General features: G+C 37.5%; 1 protein-coding gene across 2 annotated transcripts; it reads right to left on the bottom strand.

The window, feature by feature from the left end:
* Window positions 1-69: 69 nt before the first annotated feature.
* NDC80 (NDC80 kinetochore complex component) lies at window positions 70-20,299 on the bottom strand. 2 transcript variants are annotated; one of them, XM_070942360.1, is made up of 17 exons: window positions 20,245-20,299; window positions 19,214-19,328; window positions 18,749-18,838; window positions 17,026-17,152; window positions 16,457-16,629; window positions 14,693-14,795; window positions 14,078-14,164; window positions 13,188-13,281; window positions 12,279-12,385; window positions 12,042-12,186; window positions 11,530-11,735; window positions 10,517-10,669; window positions 6,201-6,290; window positions 5,679-5,771; window positions 5,139-5,269; window positions 4,191-4,293; window positions 70-730 (listed from the first exon to the last, which is right to left on the bottom strand). In XM_070942360.1, exons 2-17 carry the CDS (start codon window positions 19,312-19,314, stop codon window positions 593-595), a joined length of 1,941 nt encoding a protein of 646 aa, XP_070798461.1. In that variant the 5' UTR covers window positions 19,315-19,328; window positions 20,245-20,299; the 3' UTR covers window positions 70-592. The 2 variants fall into 2 exon arrangements, with proteins under 2 accessions (XP_070798461.1, XP_070798460.1); XM_070942359.1 differs by lacking the exon at window positions 20,245-20,299 and adding an exon at window positions 20,143-20,204.
* Window positions 20,300-21,087: the final 788 nt, after the last annotated feature.

The raw sequence follows: 21,087 nt of genomic DNA, 5'->3' as shown, positions 1-21,087 counted from the left end.
AGTGTATTTTTCAGTAGGTAAGAACAGAGTTGTGTTGCACTTTTTCCTATAAGAATTAATTTTGTCGATTTGAAAAAATAGTTTTCATGGCCATATTTTCTGCAATTTGCAGAACAGGGCAGCATTCAGCATGGACTTCAGTCCCAGCTACTGCTGATTCAGTCCCAGCTACTGTTGACCTGAGGTGAATAGCCTCACTCTTCAATAACATGGGTTTATCTTCCCTCAAATCTTGCCCTGAGATCTTGTCAAATATTGACTATTTAAAACGCTGGTTTCCCCGTGTTGATAATTGGTAGGCAAAGAACAAAGAACAAAACAAGTATATATGAAATATTTGAATCCATGAGCATTTATCATTGTCTATGTACCAATACTCATAAACACAGTCAGGTTTAAAGGCCTAGTGTATTTATGTATGTGAATATTGGTTTTAATAACTGAACTATTACAATAAAACTATTACAATAAAAAAAATAGCCTCCAAATGCCATAAGATCACATGAACAGAAGGTACGATTCAAAACATTATAAAACACTGCCATAGCAAGCAAACATTTTAGAGCATTTCTATACTATACAGATTATATTTTCATGTGTCTGGGGTATACACGGTACTCATCTTCTTTTTGTAATTATCTAGGATTTCTTTCAAGTTCATCAGCAGATCTTGAGATACAAATTCATTGAATTCTCTGTCAATTTTTATGTTCTGTTCAGTCAAGTATTTCTAGAAGAAAATGGTAATAATTATATTTTAGTGCTTATAGTTTTGATTTTATAAATGCAGAACTGGCATGATAAGAGGCAATATACATTTTTTCCCCATAAAACCAGTACAGAATTATGAAATGTTATAAAATCAGAAGTTTTATGTGAAAGATATCTTGAAAACTTCCATAGGCTTGAATAACAGTTTTGTAAAAATAGAAGAATAAGCAGAGAACATCACCAACCGTTCATCACCACTCCACAATACACAGGCATCAAAAAGTTATAGGAACTCCAAAGAGAATATAAGAAAGGAACGTATATACTCCATCCACTATAGAAAATGAACTTTTAGAGTAAATATTATATTTATCTACATGTGACCCTTAATGGAAGCTAAGGCTTAATGGAATTAATAGCCTAAATAGACCTCCTTTCAGAATAAACTCTGTCTTCAATTACTGGTAAAATCTCATAAGAAAAGAAAAGATAAGATTTTATCCACATGGAAGCAAGGGTGTAAAAATATTCATGAAATGATCCTGATAAGACTTAATTTAATCTATTTAATCTTAAATAGATTAACAAGCAGTTATATCTTTGACCATATCCAATTTATATCAAACCATGTCCAAGTGGCTTAGGCTTCAATCAAAGCCATGGCAGAAACATTAAAATACAAACTATGATGTAATGTACAGAATGCCAACAAGTGGCCACATAGTTAACTAAAAAGGCAGGTTAGACAGAAACACTTATTTGATGAATGGATACGCTAGTCGGAAAGCTATATTGTGAAAAGATATAGGTATACAAGAAATTCAGCCAGGCTTACTGTATTTTGGTAATCTTTTACTATATAACCCAAACTTCTGCATCTGAATTGTGCACTATTCCCTCTTTTAGAATGTTGTAGAAACTTTTAAGAAAATCTTGAAATATGAATCAAAGAATAACCTGGAGAATCATTAAGAACAGTAGTTGAATTTACCATGAAGGGTCTTGGTTAATAGCCCCCAAACGATTATATCTCTTCAGGTGAAGATATAGTCAACAATATCTTACCTGTCCCCTAGGAAAAAATCCCCTTCAATATCAGACTTGACACAAAAGATTGCTCCTTCTTGCACCCAGTGAAGATGATGAAAACACTAGAGAGCCACTTTCCCAAATGCACATGTTCTATATCACTAACATAAGATATTTGATTGTCTGGACCAACTTGCTTTTCCTAATTCTTGGACATTTGGGATGGCATGAATTTGTCTAAATATTCTGTGTCATTGTACAGCACAACCTATATTGGTTGGTGGAGCTGGATTAAGGCATCATTTTTTTATTTTATCTTTTGCAATTACTTATACATTTGGGGGCATGAAAAATCATAGGAAAGATTTCTTGTCCTGGCCCCTTTCTCCTTCTTGTAAGTTGTAGGGAAGGGGGAGGATATGATTTAAGTGTGTTCTTCCCTGTTCTACTCATAATAGAAATTAGAGAAACTAAGATACACTTGAATCCAACCATCTTTAGGATTTACTTAAATATTTCTGAGGAAGTGGGAGTAGGGTTGCTGTTTCTGTATGGGAATGTTTGTCTTTCCCAATGATTAGCTAGAACTTAAACGGGAGGTCGGCAACGTGCGGCTCTAGGGCCGCATGTGACTCTTTGGGTCCTCTCCTGCAGCTTCCTGAAGGATAATCCCACCACTGGGTGGCCCCTCCCCCCACCCTGCCTTGAGAAGAGAAGGGCGACTGTGGCAGATAGAGACTGGTTCCATAGTCCAGAGCAGGAGCAAAGCGCCCCTCTACTTGTCTCTTTTTCCACTGGGGGAGACGCGTGACTTTGCTCTGCACTGAGACACTGGCTAGGCCACCCGGCTGCAGCCAATGCTGCGTGTTGTAATGAGCTCCAGGAAGAGGAGGGGACGCCGTCTCCCCCATTGTGCAGCACTCTAAGTTTAAATGCAAGAGCAGCAAGCAGCCACAGAGGCGGAGAGCGGAATATGGGGAGACGCGCCCAGCCTGTGTCTCGGGGTGGAGAAAGTCGCGCGTGTCCCCATATTCCTCTCTCCGCCTCCGTGGCTGCTTGCTATTCTTGCATTTAAACTTAGCTTGCTGCACAATGGGGGAGACGGCATCCCCTCCTCCTCCTGGAGCCCATTACGATGCAGAGCATCGGCTGGGGCGGCCCTGCCGGTGTCTCGGGGTGGAGAAAGTTGCGCATCTCCCAACAAGGGCTGGAAAAAGAGACAAGCAGAGGGGCTCTTCGCTTCCACTCTGAAATACGGAGTAAGTCTCCATCCACCTCCACTGCCCTTCTCAGGGCAGGTGAGGAGGGAGGAGGAGGGGAGGGGGAAGGGACAGCCAGCTGACAGGAAGCCACAGCAGGGGGACAAGAGCTTAATTTATCCTGAAATGGCTCTTGATTTAAAATTAAATCATGGTAAAAAGTACCCAAAGAAGAAAGAACTTCAGAAAAAAACCCCCAACCCTCACCTGTTTTTGGAAATGGTTTCCGCACCTGCGCAGGCACACAGGCACACTCACACTCGAGGGAGAAAGGTAGAGAGATGAGAGAGAGGGAGAAAGAGATGAGAGGGGAAAGAAGAGGGAGAGAGAAAGAAAGAAAGAGGGAGGGAGAAAGATGAGGAAGTGTGAGAGAGAGAAAGATGGGAGGGGGGAGAAAGAGACCTGTTTAAAAGAAAATACCTGGAGCCACAAAACCTGGGTAGGCGTGGCTGGGGGTGTCATGTGACTGGGAGTGACTGATGTCGAGTTGGCCATGCCCACCCACCCAGTTTTTGTGGCTCCCGGTATTTTGTTTACTGTGGGAAACGGGCCCAAGTGGCTCTTTGAGTGTTTAAGGTTGCAGACCCCTAACTTAGACTGTGAGGAAAATGCTAAATGGTTTTCTCTAGACAGGCCCTCTTATGGGCAATAATTGACTGGATTTAAGGGAAACTGAGTCCTCTGTGTTATGATTTATATATGGGAGAAGGAAAGAGAGATCCTCTGCCTTGCTTAAGGAATCGAGATATGGGTCACTGATTTGGTTCTATGTCTGCTCCATTTGTTTCTTCAAATCTCTCAAGTTCTTCCATTGTTAAAGGATTGCTCTCTCTGCCCAGCTTTTCTTTTTCTTGTACCACATAAATGTTTACCTTTTTCTCTCCTGTCCATTGAATTGAGAGATGAGAAGGAAGATGTATAAAGAAGCCTAAAATAAGTGAAAGGAATAGTTTGACAGTAGAGATCAGTGCGAAAGTGCTGAAGGAGAAGCAGCAGCTGCAGCCTGGCAGCAGTGAAACAGCCACAACTTTTCTAAATTTCACTCTTTTTTAGAAGAAGAGGCCCAGCGTTCTGTAAATTAGCCCATAAGAGGTACTTTGAATGAAACAAAAATTGCCCTATGGTGCAACTTTCCGCCAGTTAAAGGGTACACAACTGAGAGTTTTAGTAGTATATAATAGCACAAGTTACCTCAACTGTCTCAAGATGAGTAAATATTAGTTCCAGAAGATACTGCATATTTTTATCCATTTTCCTTTTCTCTTCTGAAGTTGTTTGCATAACCACTTGGTATCTGAGGAGTAAATACCAGAAGAGGGAAGGCGAAGAGAATATTGCATTAATTATATTGAAAAACTGTCCCTCTATAAATTCAAGATTTGTATAAATAGCCTATAATAATTAACAAGTGTAGCATTCCAAAATCTAAACATATTTCATTAAAAAAATTTCCATTTAACTAAGATTAATATTTGTATTGCATTGCCTATTGCCTATATGATTATTTTATTTTGTGGGTTTTAAAAAATATTGTTTACATTTTAAATCACAAATTGAGATGGGTGGCACTGTAAACTGAATAAATATGTTTGTTAAATATAAGAAAAATGATCATTTAAAAGAATAAAATTATCATGTATTATTATTTTGTATAAGAAAATGGAATTGGTATTGTTTCTAAAAAGGCAAATGCTTGATATGTCAAATGGAACAATTATAAGCTGTTTCAAAATCACCAGTATGTAGCAACTAACAGCTGAGAACCACAAGCCTATATAGCCTGAATGCCAGCTGAAACCACAGAGGAAGTACAAAAAGAACAATGAGCTTATGCTAGCAAGGAAGGAGTTGGTGAACTTGTAAAAATTCTTTGAACAAAGGTGGAGGAGGCTTTTAGAAGAATTGAGTAGGATGCTGGGTCAAAAAGGGGAGGGGGAAATGAACTTGTGTAAGGGGATAAAATCTGAGGCTTTGTTTCATGTGCACTTTCTGTGCACCCATGTTTGCAAATATGTAAATAAATTTCTTTGCTGCTTTCAAGTTGTTGTCTCGGGTAGTTCCATATGTGAACGTGCACTGTTTATAACATATTCAACTCAGAAAACTTTCCAAGTCAAATCATTGTTTAAGTAAACTGACCGGCATCGGGTTTCATGCAGTTGCTTCGTGGCTTCACTGACACCCTCATTGACACCACTATAAAGCAAACTTTTATGTGTCTCCAACAACTCCAGTTCCTTCTTACTCTTTTCTTCTTCTTCGACAACTTCCTGCAATACATATATGGATTAATACTTCAGAACTAAATCATATGTTTATGACACAGATAGACCATATCTATTGCAAGAAGAGAGCATTATACATTTAATATAGTGACACTGCTCAAGTTCTATATTGTTAAGAACTGCTGTATCTAGTTCTTTTATATCATTAATTTTTATTCTAGCTAAAATACATTTGAAAATACTTTACCCAGCTAGTTTTTATGAGTCAGAAAGGATTAGAATTCCAGTTCTCCCAGTTCTAGTTAAGCACCTTACCCACCACACCAGCATGTTTCTTTACATTATGTACACACATTATGTGTACAATGTTTCTTAACAGAAAAAAACCCTCTTAATAATGAATTCTATAGAGATGAACTTACAAGCATATACTGTATCATATTTAGTACAATACCTTTGCTTTTTGCTGACATAAATCTTCCAGTTTTTGTGTTTCTTCTCTTAACATTTTCACAATGCTGTTTTGTTCAGCTTCCATTGTATTTACCTTAAAGAATATTATTTAATAAAGGATGTTAGTACTGAAAGTCAAGGGTGCCTCCAGTTCACATCCTTTGCTTTCAAATCTACATTTTTTGGTAATAGATGAAATCTTCCCACAATACGCTCTTAATAATTAAAAAAATTCTGAATCCAGCTTGACACTTTCACATTTGAAAATCTTTTAGCTTACATAAAGAACGGTTTGAAGATCTATAGGAGTATCTACTGCACAGCTAGAAATTTAGATTGCATCGTCCACATTTTTTTTTCATTATCATTTTCCTTTCCTAGCAACCCTACCCTATACTTGTTTTGAGCACTGAATTATGATTAGGAATAAGAAAAGTATAGATAAACAAGAATTAATATAGGTTGCATTACATTATACAGTATAACTGGTTTTCTGCTAGACCAGAGATAGTTAGGAACTGACCTGTTCTAAGGTATCTTCTAAGCCAATTTTTCTCTTTGTTGCATTTGCAATCTCTTCTTCCGTCTTGTTTATGAGATTCAGAAGGGGAGCCTGGCATAATTATATAAACACAATAAAGAAAAAAGTACAACATTTTCCAGTGAAGTAATCCAGTTACAGGATTCAAGAAATACTTTAAATAAATGGCACATGCGTATAATATATAAAAGATCTTCCTATAAATTGATAAGGCAATACTTTTTCCCAAGTACTCTTACATTAGTTCATACTCCAGGGAGAGATTTTGTATTATAAAGCCACAGAAATTGCCATGCTGGATCAGACCAATGGTCTATCTGTCAAACATTCTGTTCCTCATAGTAGCCAATCAGATGCCAATAGGAAGTTGATTAACAAAACAAGATAGCAGAAGTCCTTTCAACTAGTGATGTTCTAAAGGAGCATCCATAACCTAATGTGCAAAGATTTTTAAGCCTTCTTTAATATATTCCAGTCTATATATAGTACTTAAACCAATTTTTCTGCACAATAAATAAAGTATCAATTTCCCCCAGCACTCATTGTGATAAGAGAAATGAACTTCACCTTTAAGTATTATTAAAATATGTTCTACAAGAAGTTGGGTGAAAAAATAAGTGAATTGGATTATAGGAATATTTGTATAGTCGGGGATTTTAATGGGGTAATAAACCCAGATAAGGATTATAGGAGTGGGAATGAAAAAAAGAAAAAAAGGGGAAAGTTGCCAAAAACCTTCTTCAAACTAGCGTATGAACACAACCTAGTGGATTTATGGCAGGTCCTACACCAGAATGAAAAGCAATATACCTTTTATTCGAACCCCCAAAATTCTTGGTCAAGAATTGACATGGTGTGGGTCAGTAGGGGTTTGGGGATAGAAATTGACTCAGTGGAAATAACCCCAAATATATGGGCTGACCATAGTCCACTAGAGATAAGGTGGAAAAATTCGTATGGGAAACAACGGAAGATATGGAGGTTAAATACCCAAATTTTGAGGGACAAGGAGTATACAAAAAACTTGAGGGAGAGCTAAAACTATTTTTTGTGGAAAACGAAAATCAAGAGACCCCTCGAGCGGTTGTTTGGGATATAATGAAGGCATACCTAAGAGGGCTAGTAATATCGCACAACATATATAAAAATAAAGAGAAAAGGAAGGCACAGAAAGACTTGGAGCAACTAGGCAATGCAGAAAAGAGACTACAGCGGGACCCGGGTGATGAGGCAAAAAAAGAAAATTGGATGGCAATGAGACACAAATTAAATTTATTAGAACAGGAAGAATTGGCTTGTAAAATTAAACAATCTAAGCAATATTATTTCGAGAATGCAAATAAACCGGGGAAGTGGCTGTCGTATAAATTAAAAAAAGACAAGGAAAAGGGGATTATTCATCAATTGGAGGATCTGGACGGAAAACTATTGAACAAAGAGGAGGAAAAACTCGAATTCGCCCGGAAATATTATGAGGCCCTGTATAAGGAGGAGGAAATCCCAATGGAGAATATCAAACAATACCTGGCAAAGGAGAAGCTCCCTCAGATATAAGAGGAAGAAAGGGAGATGCTCAACAGAGATCACAATTGAGGAACTAAAGAGGGTAATTTCAAAATTAAAGAATAACAAATCCCCAGGCCCGGATGATCTCCCAGGAGAGCTGTACAAAAATCAAGGCCTAGAAGAAATACTCACCTCAAAACTGTTGGTAATATGTAATGAGGCATTGAGCGGATCCAAAATTCCAGACTCGTGGAGGGAGGCATACATTACATTGGTGTTAAAAGAAGGTACGGAATCAAATCAAATAAAGAATTATAGGCCGATTTCCCTACTCAATGTAGATTATAAAATATTTATGAGTATAATCGCAGGTAGGATGAAGTTGATATTGAATAATTGCATCCACTCTGACCAAAATGGATTTCTCCCGGGAAGGCAGGTTAGGAATAATTTGAGGGTAGTGTTAGATATTTTAGAATACTATGAAACACACTCTGAGGAACAAAGACTAGGAACACTAGTCTTCCTTGACGCCCAGAAGGCGTTCGACAATTTAAATTGGGGATTCATGATTCAGCAAATTAGAGAGATGAAATTTGGAGAAAACTTTGAGAAAGCGATTACAACAATATATAATAAACAAAGTGCAAGTATTATATTAAATGGTGACATGACAAAAACCTTTCAGATTAGTAAAGGTGTGAGACAAGGCTGCCCGCTGTCACCGCCTTTATTTATATTGGCTCTGGAGGTTCTGCTAAGACGAATAAGATGTAATAATGAGATAAGAGGATTAAAAATTAGGAGTGAAACTTTTAAAACTCAAGCATTTGCCGATGATGTTGCATTAATCATGGAAGAACCACTAGAGACGGGGAAAAAAGTATTGGAAGAACTGGACCAGTATGGGAAGTTATCCGGATTTAAATTGAACAAAACAAAAACCAAAATGTTAACCAAAAATATGTCAGACGGGCAACAGAAAATATTAGAAGAAGCTCTAGGTCTGCAAGTAGTCAAAAAGATAAAATACTTAGGAGTTTGGATAAGGGCTAGATGCACATCTTTAAAGGAAGATAATTATGTACCACTATTAGGCAAAATTAAGCAAGATTTGGAATGGTGGGGGAAGCTGCAAATATCAATATTAGGTAGGATAGCTCCATTAAGATGAGCATCCTACCTAAACTGGTATACTTATTTCAAACTACACCAGTTAATTTAGATAAGAATTTTTTTTTAGATTTGAATACAACCATAAGGAAATTTATCTGGGGAGGAAAAAAGCCGAGGATTGCACTTCGAACACTGCAGGACAAAAGGAATAGAGGTGGATTCGGCCTCCCAGTATGGGAGATATATCAGAGAGCTGCTAAGCTAGTCTGGTTAAGAGAATGGGCTGAATTACAAAATAAAAGACTCTTGACACTGGAAGGGTATGACCTGCAGAAAGGCTGGCATGCCTATCTGTAGGATAAAGGAAAAGGGGCTGAGACGTATTTCTATAGACATAAAATTAGAAATGTATTAATGCGGACTTGGAAGGAAATCAGATACAAACACTACACAAAAATTCCAAAATGGACCTCCATAATGAAGGCAATGATCTATCCGAATTTGTTAGGTATGGAAAAAATGTTTACATACCCATGACATTTTAGATGAAAGTGGCAATCTTAAAACAAACAAGGACTTGGAGGAACAAGGGATTCAAATTGACTGGTGGCCTTATTTGCAAATTAAATCACAAAATAGGAAAGATAAGGAGGAAAGTGCTATAGAAATGGGGACCAATAGATTTGATAGGATATGGATGGGAGTAGAAAATAAATTATTAGCCAAATTATACTCATACATGCTTGAATATGACAGGGAAGGAGAAATAGTTAAGGATCAGATGATTGCTTGGGGAAAAAATATTGGACACAATATAAATCTAGACGATTGGGAAGAAATCTGGAATAATAACCTCAAATTGACTAGAGCAGTAACATACAAGGAGAACCAGTACAAAATGCTGTATAGGTGGCACTTAGCGCTGGCCAGGATAGCGAAAATATACCCGAAGCAAACCCAATGTGCTGGAAATGTGGTTATCCCCAAGGTACCTTCTACCATATGTGGTGGACGTGTCCCGAAGCGACGAAATTTTGGAGAACAATTCAAAAATGGATCCAAGAAGTAATAGATGAAAATAACAATTGGAAGCCAGAAATCTATCTCCTGGGAGTACTAAGAAGGGCATATGGGAAGAAGAAATACTTAATAATACACCTCATTACTGCCGCCAGATTAGTGTATGCGAAACAATGGAAAGAGAAAGGAGGCCCAACAGAAGAACAGATAATAAGTAAAATGTTAGAATGCGCTGAAATGTGTAGGCTAACTTATATGAGAATGAGAACGAGGATTCGGAATTTTACACGGTATGGAAAAGGTGGTATAAGTGGCTGAGAAATAAATGTAATGTTAATTTGAATTAAGAGAAATGGTATCAAACTATTTATACAACATAGATAGGTAAAGTAATAAGATCTATTATAACTGACAATGTAATAACGTATAAACACTGAATATTTAAGTTTTAAATTATATAAACTTTATTCGATACTATTTACATAATGTATATACTATAACTGCACGTAGCCAAACCGAAAACGTTGAATTGTTATAATCTTGCTTATTCAATAAAAACTCTTAAAATAAAATAAAAAAATAAAATATTATGTTCATTTATTGAAAGAAAGTGTTTATCTAAAAGAACTTTATATGAAAAGTGAGCTTATACTTACACGAATCTGAGTTCTGTACTTAAAGAGACAATTAGGCCCTGCATCAGGATTGAATTTAATTTCAAAATCAAGACCATCAGAATTCTCTGCACTTGTAGGAATTAGTTTTAATTTTCGAGCCAATTTATGGTATTCTGTCAAATCTGCTTCAATCTATAAAGAATAAACAAAATTAAGAAGCATACTCTAAGAACCTTATAGCTGATGAAGTCTATGAAAACCGGAATTGCTTCATAACCACAGCATTGTTTTACATTTCTTTGCAATTTCAAAGTTTGTCTTTTCTATGCCTATATTTGTTAGTACAAGCTGTTGCATCTTCTCATCTTCTGAAAAACATTAAAATTACTCAAGACAAATTATCCAAAGTTTTTGTCCCTTTTTATTTGGTGGCCAATGTAAAGTTCGCTGATATATGGAAACAGAAAATTGCAATTCAAAAGAGTGCCTACTTTTCTGAATGAAATAGATCCTTTCAAAAATATGATTTAGATTTTTGGATTGGGCCACTAAAGTATAAATATTAGCAAAGATCTTTTTGGATCATAATCTTGTGAATTTGGTTTATAGCAAGTTCATTTAGATAGAGATGAAATGAAATCTTGCTACAGAAATAAACAATGGTCATGAAATGTAAAAAGGAAATTAAAATCATATCTGAAAATAATTTAGATAAAGGTATTGATTTAAAAATGGTTTGTGATGCAAGTAAAGCTTTCATTAGGTTATTTTATAAAATACATTAGTGAACTCCAAAAAAAAAAAAAAAGTCACCAAAAAATACTATTTTAGATGACATAAAGAGAAAAGGTGACCAAAGAAACTTCCAGAGAAGATATTTTTCAGCAAATTAAGTTTTTACAATGACAGTTATAGATACTAATTATTTTTCTACCAGCAGAATAAAATATTATTTAATTCAGTTTATGCTAAATAAAGCAGCAGCAGTAGAAATGTTAGTCTCCCAGATGCAAATGTCAGATGTTCAAAACTTTTGTTTTAACTATACATACTGCTTCTTTTCCTCTTGCATATTTTAATTCCTCATTCCACAGTTGCCGCTGCTCTACTTCCAATTCCTTGGTTAATTTATTTACTGACTGTTTCAGCTCCTCTATTTCAGAATTCAGTTTCTCAATGTCTGCAGTGGAATACTTTTGATTATCACAAATGACCACCAGACGTGAGTTTTCCTGTTTCAGTGCTTCAATTTCTATGGCTAAAATTCAAGAAAAATAAAATCTTGTTAAGAAAACAGATAAGTTTTTAGAGACATTCAGTTAAGTTGAAGCTTAACATTACTTGGATAAAATTTCAAAATATTAGGAACTTGATCTCATAAGAAGAATCTACTAAAAGGCATGAGAAACTTACTAGTGCTAAGAAAGATGTAATTAAATTATCTACTTCTGTTTAGATCTTTCTTTTGAGCTGAGAAATACTCAATATTTTCTTTTAAAATATTATAGTGAGACACACTATACTGTTACTATAAATTTAGTGATGTTGAACAGTTTCTCCTTACCAGCAGCTTCTTTCTCCTCTGTAATACTCTTTGCCTTTTGACTGAGGCTGCTTGAGAGAGATTCCAAACTGGCCATATAAGCCTCATATTGTTTACCATCTGCCTGTAAAGATGATTTCAGGCTCCGTAGTTGCTCTAAACGGTCCTTTTTCATACAAAAAGATGGAAATTGTAGTCTGTTAATTAAAATCAGACTTATAAATACATCTTCCCAGAGCTATGTACTCAGTTACTCACGGGTTCACTTTCTCTTTCCTTTTCACGCTTTGCAATCTCTTCCTTCAACCTTTTTTCTTCTTCTTCTAAGACCGCTAAATGCTTTTCCTGTACCTGAAACAGATCCTCTGAAAGAAAGATTAAAGTAATCCTCTAATCACTCAAGTGCTCTATAACTTTAGTTATTAATTGGAATAAGTAATTGAGACAAAAAGTATACGCTGGGTAACAAGTTGATATTTTGCTTTACTAAATACTAGATTTAAACCATTTTAAAAAACGATTGTTATAATTTCAGTCTATTTCCATCACTTAAGTAAAGTACTCATAAAGTGCCACAGCACGCAACTCCATCATTTAGTGCTGGCAAAAATGGCAGACCCTGTTGCGGTTGCTAAGCAAAAACCTAACATGACAATGACATGGGAAGAGGCATGACTTCCAGGCAAGCAGGTAATGGGCAAGAGCTCTGGGCATGTGGATGGTATGGAGCAGGAGAGTACCATGGAGTAAAGGATTCCCATGCTACCTGGGGCTTCTCAGGGGAAAAAAATGGTGGGAGTGGGAACAACCTCCTGCTAGAGTTTAACGCCTTGTAAGCTGCCCTGAGTCTCCGGAGAAGGGCGGCATATAAATCAAAATAAAAAAAATAAAGTAGAGTTAAACACAAAAATATTTTTCTAGCCACATAACCTTTAGCCATCAATCTACAGTAAGTATCTTGAAAAATAGTACAGAAACTTACTTAATCTCATATTCGTAGATTGAGATGATGGGGGTAGGGATACTAGAGTTTAAACAGAAATATTCTACATTAATAGCTTGGTGAACAATTTTTTAAAGAAGTTTGAGAAATGACAAAAAGCAAATGGTAAAAGATTCATAGTAATACTTACTTTTTAAAAACATTTTACAATGTAAATTACTCACTTAATTTGGAATCTATTTCAGCATCGAATTCTTCAAAATTGTCTCTACTCTTCATGAAATGGTCATAACATTTTATACAGTAGTCCAAAAAAAGCTGAGGACATAATTGTAAAATCAGTTTACTTTTAGGGATTTTTAAAAATATGCTAAACAGTATTGCATTACAGATTGTGTGTGCTTTTTCTCTCTCTGTCAAGAAAAGTTTTCACATTCCTACATCAAAATGGTTAGTAAAAATTGTAACCTTTAATATACATCAGGTATATTATTATTGCTGATTTCATAAGCAACATATATTAAATGTTAATCAGAATCATTATTGATATAAACAAATTTTGATATATACAACTATTAAATGCAAAAACAAGATGAAGTATGTATTGTTTCTAAAATGCTTAGCATAAATGCATAAACTGGAAAAATTGTAAACTGTCTTCAAAAACATTTAACAGGTAACAAGCTAAATGTCAGCTGTGTGAAATCATAAGCCTAGCAAACGAGATGCCAGCTGTAACCACAAGCAGGAAGAAGAACAGTAGAGCTTATGTGAGACAAAGTGGGTTACACAGTTAAAAACTATGAAAACATAGCTAGAACAAAGGGGAAAGGGGGTTTTGGGGGGGGCAGAGGGATAGACTAAATGCTTCGACAGGATGCTGTGCTGAAAAGGAGAGGGGCGATGAGTCTGTGTAAGGGGATATAAGATGACTTACATGCTTTGTTCTGTGTTTACCTTTGTTGCACCCGTATTTGTAAATATGTTAATAAACTATTTTGCTGCTTTCGTTGTCTCAGGTAGTTCCATATGCGAACGTGCACTGTTTACAACATGATTTTATTACCAGCAAGAAATATTCATTCCACAATTTAGGGAGAGAGAGCTAAAATACCTTGTTATGCAAAATTCCATCTTCAGTGTCTCCAAAAACCTGTTCTTCATCAAATGACTGTGGTTTTTCTTTCATATAAGTAAACAACTAAGACACAAACAATGACATAGTCACAATGAATGTTTCCTACTGTAATAGTATAGCATACTTGCTGTTTCCTTTTTCTAAATTAATCAGAATACAATTTGTGCTTCCCTGCCCATTTTTTCTGAAGATTGTTGCCAACTAGAAAGGAAACATTATTAAATTTATATTAACACAAACATATTTATTTTTTAATGAAATTTATTTTGTTCTTGGTCTCATCTACTTTTTGGCGAGTTCCTGGCATGTAACTCAAATGTGGCCCTTTGCCTGAAAATTACTGACTGCAAATTTGTTATCACTATTTGTTTGATAAAATTAATATGGCAACAAAAGTGCAACAATAGCTCTAACAATACATTATATATTACAAAGAATCTGTCAAAGTCACAAGATCAATCAAGAATTTCATTAACCCAGCTATATACTTTCAGTGTATCACTTCTATATTTATAAGCAGATCAAAATTAGATGAAATGCCAGAAAATACCTATAAATGTAGCTAAATATATAATTGGTTATCTATAATACCTTGTAACAATCTATCAGCCAGACCAGAGCTGCTACAATCTGAGGCCACGTATGAGGAGCACCCACTGTATACATCGAGCTTTTCGACAAAGGAAATGGATAACTGTAAGAAAAAGGTTTTCTGTAAAAAGAATTACTTTTTCAAGCAGATGCTAGGTACAATTCAAGCTACACTCAGACCCAAAAAGGAAGTGTACTTAGTTTTATTTTCTATAAAATCATTAGTTAAAATGAATGTTAAAAATCCCACCTATTATTTTCTTATGAACAACTTAAGGTTTTCCCTTTCTCTATATAGGATATAGCTATATATAGGACACAGCTAGACAATCATGCCAGTATAAAATAACAGCTTGCAAACTCAGCTGTCAATATTATACCAAAGTCAGGAATCATTTGTAGAGAGGGCATATCATGGCCTAGGCCTGTGATACCTGTCGGACCCCTTGCAGCCAGCGACAATCCCCAATCGCCCGGTGCGTTCCCACAGACAGAGCCTCCTTAGGGTGCCGTCGGCCAGACAGTGTCGGCTGGCGACCCCCAGGGGGAGAGCTTTCTCTGTGGGCGCACCCACCCTCTGGAACCAACTTCTGTTGGAGCTCCGGAAGGCCCCTGACCTTCGCTTGTTCCGCCGCGAGTTAAAGACCTGGTTGTTCCATAGCCTGGACTGATGGGTTTTTTTTTTAATGAATTTTAAACTGTTTTTAAACTGGGTTTTAATTCTATATCGTTTTAATAGGAATTATGCATTTTACTGTTGTGAGCCGCCCTGAGTCCTCGGAGATAGGGCAGCATATAAATTGCATAAAATAAATAAATAAATAAATTTATATTTGCTGTATAAAGTTGTCTCCTGTCAAACCAAGCTAAATTCCTGGCAGACATTCCAGAGTGTCTATGTAGTTTTCTTGTTAACAATACAAGTAGACCTCACTTAGTCTCAGGCAGTGACCGTTTTTAGAACAGTGATGAAAAAGTAACTTTGAGAGCTGTCCCACATTTACAATCTTTGCAGTGTTTGTGTCACATTAGTCAGTTAGTACATGTTGTCTGAGCTGGAGAAACTCAGCCTGTGACTTTAGTAACTGCTGCTCATGACTAATAAGACTTTTATCAGTTTCACACATTCAGCTTTTTTTTTGCCCACTAAGCGGTTCAGGGCTTGGAGCGTGCTAGGCAAAATAGCTGGCACTAGGGCATTTCTTTCAATGTGTATTCCCCATTGTGCCTGTTTATTTTCATGTAATCCCTGCCTCTCCAATGAATGTAAATATAAGCATTTTCCCTCGCTAAATACTTCAGCACCAGGTTGAGCATTCCAAAGAGCTGGGGAAGTGAAGAAAAAGGGCTATAATATTTGCCCTTTCACCCAATGTCCTTGTGAATCAAGTACTAGAAACCTTCCCTGCCATTTGGGCTCACCCAGCTTCTTTGGGTTTGCATCCTTCTGATGCTGTAAAGCAGAAGAAAGCTGAAATCATAAGCACAATTGTGGTCATACGATTTTCTATTTAGCAACTACATAACAACCAAGTTGCCTGTCCCATTTGCTAAATGAGACTACCTGTAACACAAATAGTTTGATTACTTATAAGCATATATTGTCTAAAAATTACAAAATTAAAATGAAATATAATTAAGAGCCTTGATAAACTCTGGAAGATGGTAATTTTCTAACATGTAATCAAGAAATGTATCATCCACAAAATATTCTTATATTCTTTTTAATTGGTGAAATTAATTAAATGGGTAGGTTGTACTTACCCAAGCTCTTTGAAAATTCTTGGGATTTCTTCTTCAAATTTGGAACCCAAAAGGTCACATGAAGGGCAAAACTGTTCATAAATAAAGCTGAAAATTTTCACAAAGTCCTTAACAGAAGGCGTTTGGAGTAATTTCACAGACACTGTAGGACTATATCCATATGTTATAAGAAACTAGAAAAAATTAAAAGTATTACTTGTTTTGGGCTTTATGTCAGTTTACAGAGCACTTCAAAACTTTATATGGTCCAAATTATTGTTCAATTAAAGAAGTTTGCAGATTAATTATGTATTTTAATCAACGAAGATTTACATATATTTTTACCATAATTAAAATATATTGCTGACAGTTCTAAGATGCATTTTTTTTGTGTCAAATGTGCAATAGTTCCTAGCATTTATAATTTTAAAATGTGAAGGTAATTCATACCTTTTTAAAAACCTGGATGGCCTATTATTTCTTGGCTCATTAGGCTATTTTTACTTTGCTTTTTCCAAATTTCATTGATCAACAGGCACAATTTATTCTGATAAAAGATTTAACAATTAAATTAAACAAGTGATGCATACATCATAAAGTTGACGGATACATTGCTGAATGAATGTTTTGTCATGAAGTGGTCTAGGCTCCTTGATTTTCTCTGTACTTCCAAAAGCACCATATTGGCTGTTCCGTAAACTCCCAGGGCCACTAGTCCTAGAATTGAAATCACAAAATATGCATCCAGGTTAACTATGGCATTATTCATTTTATCTCTGCAGAACTATTTAAATACAATTGTAGAAAATACAATTTATGATAAGCGAGACTTAAAAGACTAAAAAGAATGGCACTTAATCTTGTAATTTGAAAATCTTCTACTGCGAATATAAGACAGAGTAATGCAAATTTCATTGATCTGAGAACTATAGCAGACTTTAACTGATATGTTAAGGTCCCACTCAAAAATGGCCAGGGCACATTTTTAGAGTAGGTCCTGCCAATTCTCAAAAGCTCCAGGATCTTAAAAAGGAATCCTAATACTTTTTCCCACTCCTGGTGCAAGTCTTTCCTGCACTAAAAACTATCCAAGTCCTTGATGCTTTCTTCTAGTGCAGGGGACTGCAATCTTAAACACTCAAAGAGCCACTTGGGCCCATTTCCCACAAAAAACAAAACACCGGGAGCCACAAAACCTGGTTGAGTGTGGCCAACTCGACATCACTCACTCCCACCCAGTCACATGACACCCGCCAGTCACACCTATCCAGGTTTTGTGGCTCCAGGTATTTTCTTTTAAACAGGCCTCTCTCTCTCTCCCTCTCCCATCTTTCTCCATCTCTCCATCTCCCTTTCTCATCTTTCTCCCTCTCATCTTTCTCCCTCATCTCTTTCTCTCTCTCTCTCTTTCTTATCTTTTTCCCTCATCTCTCCCTTTCCCTCTTTCTCATCTTTCTCCCTCTCCCTCTCATCTCCCTCCCTCCCTCATCTCTTTTTCTTTTTCCTCTCTCTTTCTCATCTCTTTGTCTCACATCTCTCTCTCTTTTTCCCTCCCTCCCTCCCTCTCTCTCTCTCTCTCATGTGCATGTGTGCACACGTGCACTGGTTCCCTCTTGAACCATTTCCAAAAACAGGCGAGGATTGGGGTTTTTTTCCCCTGATGTTGTTCTTTCTTCTTTAGGTGCTTTTTACAATATGATTTAATTTTAAATCAAGAGTCATTTCAAGTTCCCATATAAATGAAGCTCTTTCATCCCCTGCTGTGGCTCCCTGTCAACTGACTGCCCCCCCCGCCCCTCACCCTCCCCTCCTCCTCACTCCTCGCCTGCCCTGAGAAGGGTGGCGGAGGCGGATGGAGACTCTGTATTTCAGAGCAGAAGCGAAGTGCCCCTCTACTTGCCTCTTTTTCCAGACCTTGTTGGGAGATGCGCAGCTTTCTCCACCCTGAGACACCAACTGGGCCGCCCCAGCCAATGCTTCGTGTCGTAATGGATTCCAGGAGGAGGACGGGACGCTATCTCTCCCATTATGCAGCAAGAGCCATTAAATGCAAGAGCAGCAAGCAGCCATGGAGGTGGTGAGAGGAATATGGGGAGATGTGTGACTTTCTCTGCCCCGAGACACCGGCTGGGGTGCGTCTCCCCATATTCCTCTCACCACCTCCTTGGTGAGAGTTGTCCTTCTCTCTAGAGCTGAACGTTGCTGACCCGCGTTCTAGTGGAAGAAAAATTTCATCCAAACTGGAAGTGATACTGAAACACTGTAGTGTTCAAGTTAATCCTAACAAATGAAAGGAAATGAAATGCAAATTACCTTCTGCCAAAAAAACTGGTTTTCCTTTCTGATGTCCCTGGTGCTTGCTTTCCCACACTCTGCTTTCCAAAAGTTGTCCTTCTCTCTTGCCTTGAAAAGAAAATATTTAATTGTACAAATTATTAAAAACCACCAAAAACCAAAATCATTTTTATATGCCATCCAATAAAGTTATCTGCTCTTTAATTTTTGGTACGTATCAGATTTTAATGTTTAATTTAATTGCTTAATATTTATGTACTTTGTACTCTAGTTTGCTGCATGTGTAAATTAAAGAACAGATCATATTTTAATCCTAGCTTAAACAAAATAGTGAATTTATCTAATTAACCATTTTTTTCACATAGAATACAGAACAGTAACAGGTAAACACAAGTGACATTAATATTTTCAAGCAGGCATGCCTTGGAAATTTAAGCCAAGTAAATGAATGCCACCTCAACTAAAGGAATCTGAGTGTCTTACGGTTGGGGTGTATGAAGTCCCGTCTTATTAGTATCCTGCACCCTCAGCGGCTGGATGGATTGCCTGCAACTGATTCGACTGGTACTTGAACTACGCCTCATTGTTGTTGGGAAAACTGTAACACAGAAGGACACCACAATCTTTCAGTAAACTTGTAGAAGGGAAAGCAGATATGGTTATGTCCATGGCAGCAGAAAGGATTGGAATGGATGGGTGGCAAAGTCTCTGCTGGTAATATACTGGAAAGGATTCAGCAGAGAAAAGCCCTTGGCTACAAAGCAAACTCACTCCCAGTCCTGCACCCACCAAAAGGAGATTTTTTTGAAAACTGGGAAGTTGGGGGGGGGGAGAGAAAGAGTAGAGTGCATTTGCTGAATATTTTTTCTCTCTCTTCCGGTTCCTGGATAGAACAAAACCTGCAGGATCCAATCTGGGTCGGTCACCAGGACTAGAGGTTTGGTCTTCCGAGCTTTGGTACTCGTGATGGATCCCCTCTCTTCAGGGGACTTCTAGATTGGATCCTACAATGTTATCCAGGGACACCTACAACTGGCCTTCCTTCGACAGAACGAAGCCTCCCAAAAAGGGGATTTCTGGATTCACTCCTCAGATGATACGAGGAGGGCTGCCATCCTGAACCTATTTATTTGGGGGTAAGCAGAGCAAACGCTTGCAAGAGCAAATTAGAATATGTAATATAAAATTATTATTTTTTCCTTTAGGGGCAGAAAAGAACCGGGGATTTTTCTCTCGTGTAAGGAAAACTGTGGCGGCGGCTTTAATTTTCCTCCGAGAAAAAACAGAGGAGCGCTGCCGACCGGCAAAGCTTAAAGTAGCTGCCAACTGCGCCTCGGTTCCGCAAGAAGAGAAGTAGAAGAAGTGGAAGAGAAGTGGAAGAGAAGTAGAAGAAGAAGAAGTATTTTACCAACCGTTAATGTCTTCTCTCAAGCCGACCAAGCTGACGGCCGATCTTAATCAGATACTAGTAACCTCTATTCATCGGTAACGGCATTGCTGCAATCGCCACTCACCGCTCTTTCTCGCTCTGGCACCGCCCCTTCTCGCTCGCTTTCAAATTTACCCGCCTCTCGCAACATCCGTTTGCGTCCATGGACTTAAAAGTGACGGATGGAAACGTCATTTCCGCCAGAAACAGGAAATTAGCTACATGATAAACTTGAACGAGCGGGACCGCTGGCATTTCTTCTCTATGGTTATCTCCGGTGGTTCACCGGTTCCGCAGCCGCTCGCTGAAGCTGTGAGTTACAGACCGGAAGGAGCCCTTGGGAGCGAAGCTTGTTCTTCTTCCCTGATGGGAGTAAGGGGAGTCGGTCCAGTTGGCATGCCGCAGACTGATGTTTGCCTTCCAGGGTCTCTCTGAGCGCGGCTGTTCGAGTCCGCAACGGGGCAGAAGACTTGGCTCAAGGGCTACGCGGTCCGCTCACCCCAATAGAAACTGCTGTGGTTTAACTCGGAAATAAACTCCATTGAATTCTGCAAGATTTACTTATAACTACAATTTAGGGCAAGACTGCAAAGAAAGAACCCAGCTCAAATTTAATCTCCCCTAGGACTTCGCTAGAGAGTTGTAGGAAACCGCTGTAGTGCAAGCGGGGGATAATGACTGATAATGACTTGCTATGGCTCTTCCAGAATAGATATCTAAAGCAGTGAGCTCTCTCGGCTGTATTAATCTAAATATTGTTATAATTGTCCAAATCTTTAAGCAAAACTAACTTTTGTTTGCACAAATGTTTTGATGTGTTCAGAACTACGGTCTACTTATGCAATTTATGTTTTTAATTTGAATCTTAGCCTAACATTCAAACCAAATTTTACTTATCTTTGATAGCTACAGGGACAGTGAATGGTCT

Source organism: Pituophis catenifer, unplaced genomic scaffold, assembly GCF_029215685.1.
Source record: "Pituophis catenifer annectens isolate HBS135680 unplaced genomic scaffold, rPitCat1.0.hap2 SCAF_3, whole genome shotgun sequence".
Lineage (NCBI taxonomy): Eukaryota > Metazoa > Chordata > Lepidosauria > Squamata > Colubridae > Pituophis > Pituophis catenifer.
Note: the sequence above shows the minus strand (reverse complement) of the source record. Positions and strands in the feature narration are given on the sequence as shown.

Bases quoted from the DNA above. Each gene is read 5' to 3' on its own strand.
- NDC80 (XM_070942360.1), bottom strand. From the start codon at position 19,314: ATGAGGCGTAGTTCAAGTACCAGTCGAATCAGTTGCAGGCAATCCATC. The intron at 16,630-17,025 runs GTATGCATCACT...AATTTTTTCTAG, and splicing joins GTATCCGTCAACTTTATGAT to TTTCTTATAACATATGGATA. The intron at 13,282-14,077 runs GTATTTTAGCTC...TTATGTCCTCAG, and splicing joins ATGGAATTTTGCATAACAAG to CTTTTTTTGGACTACTGTAT.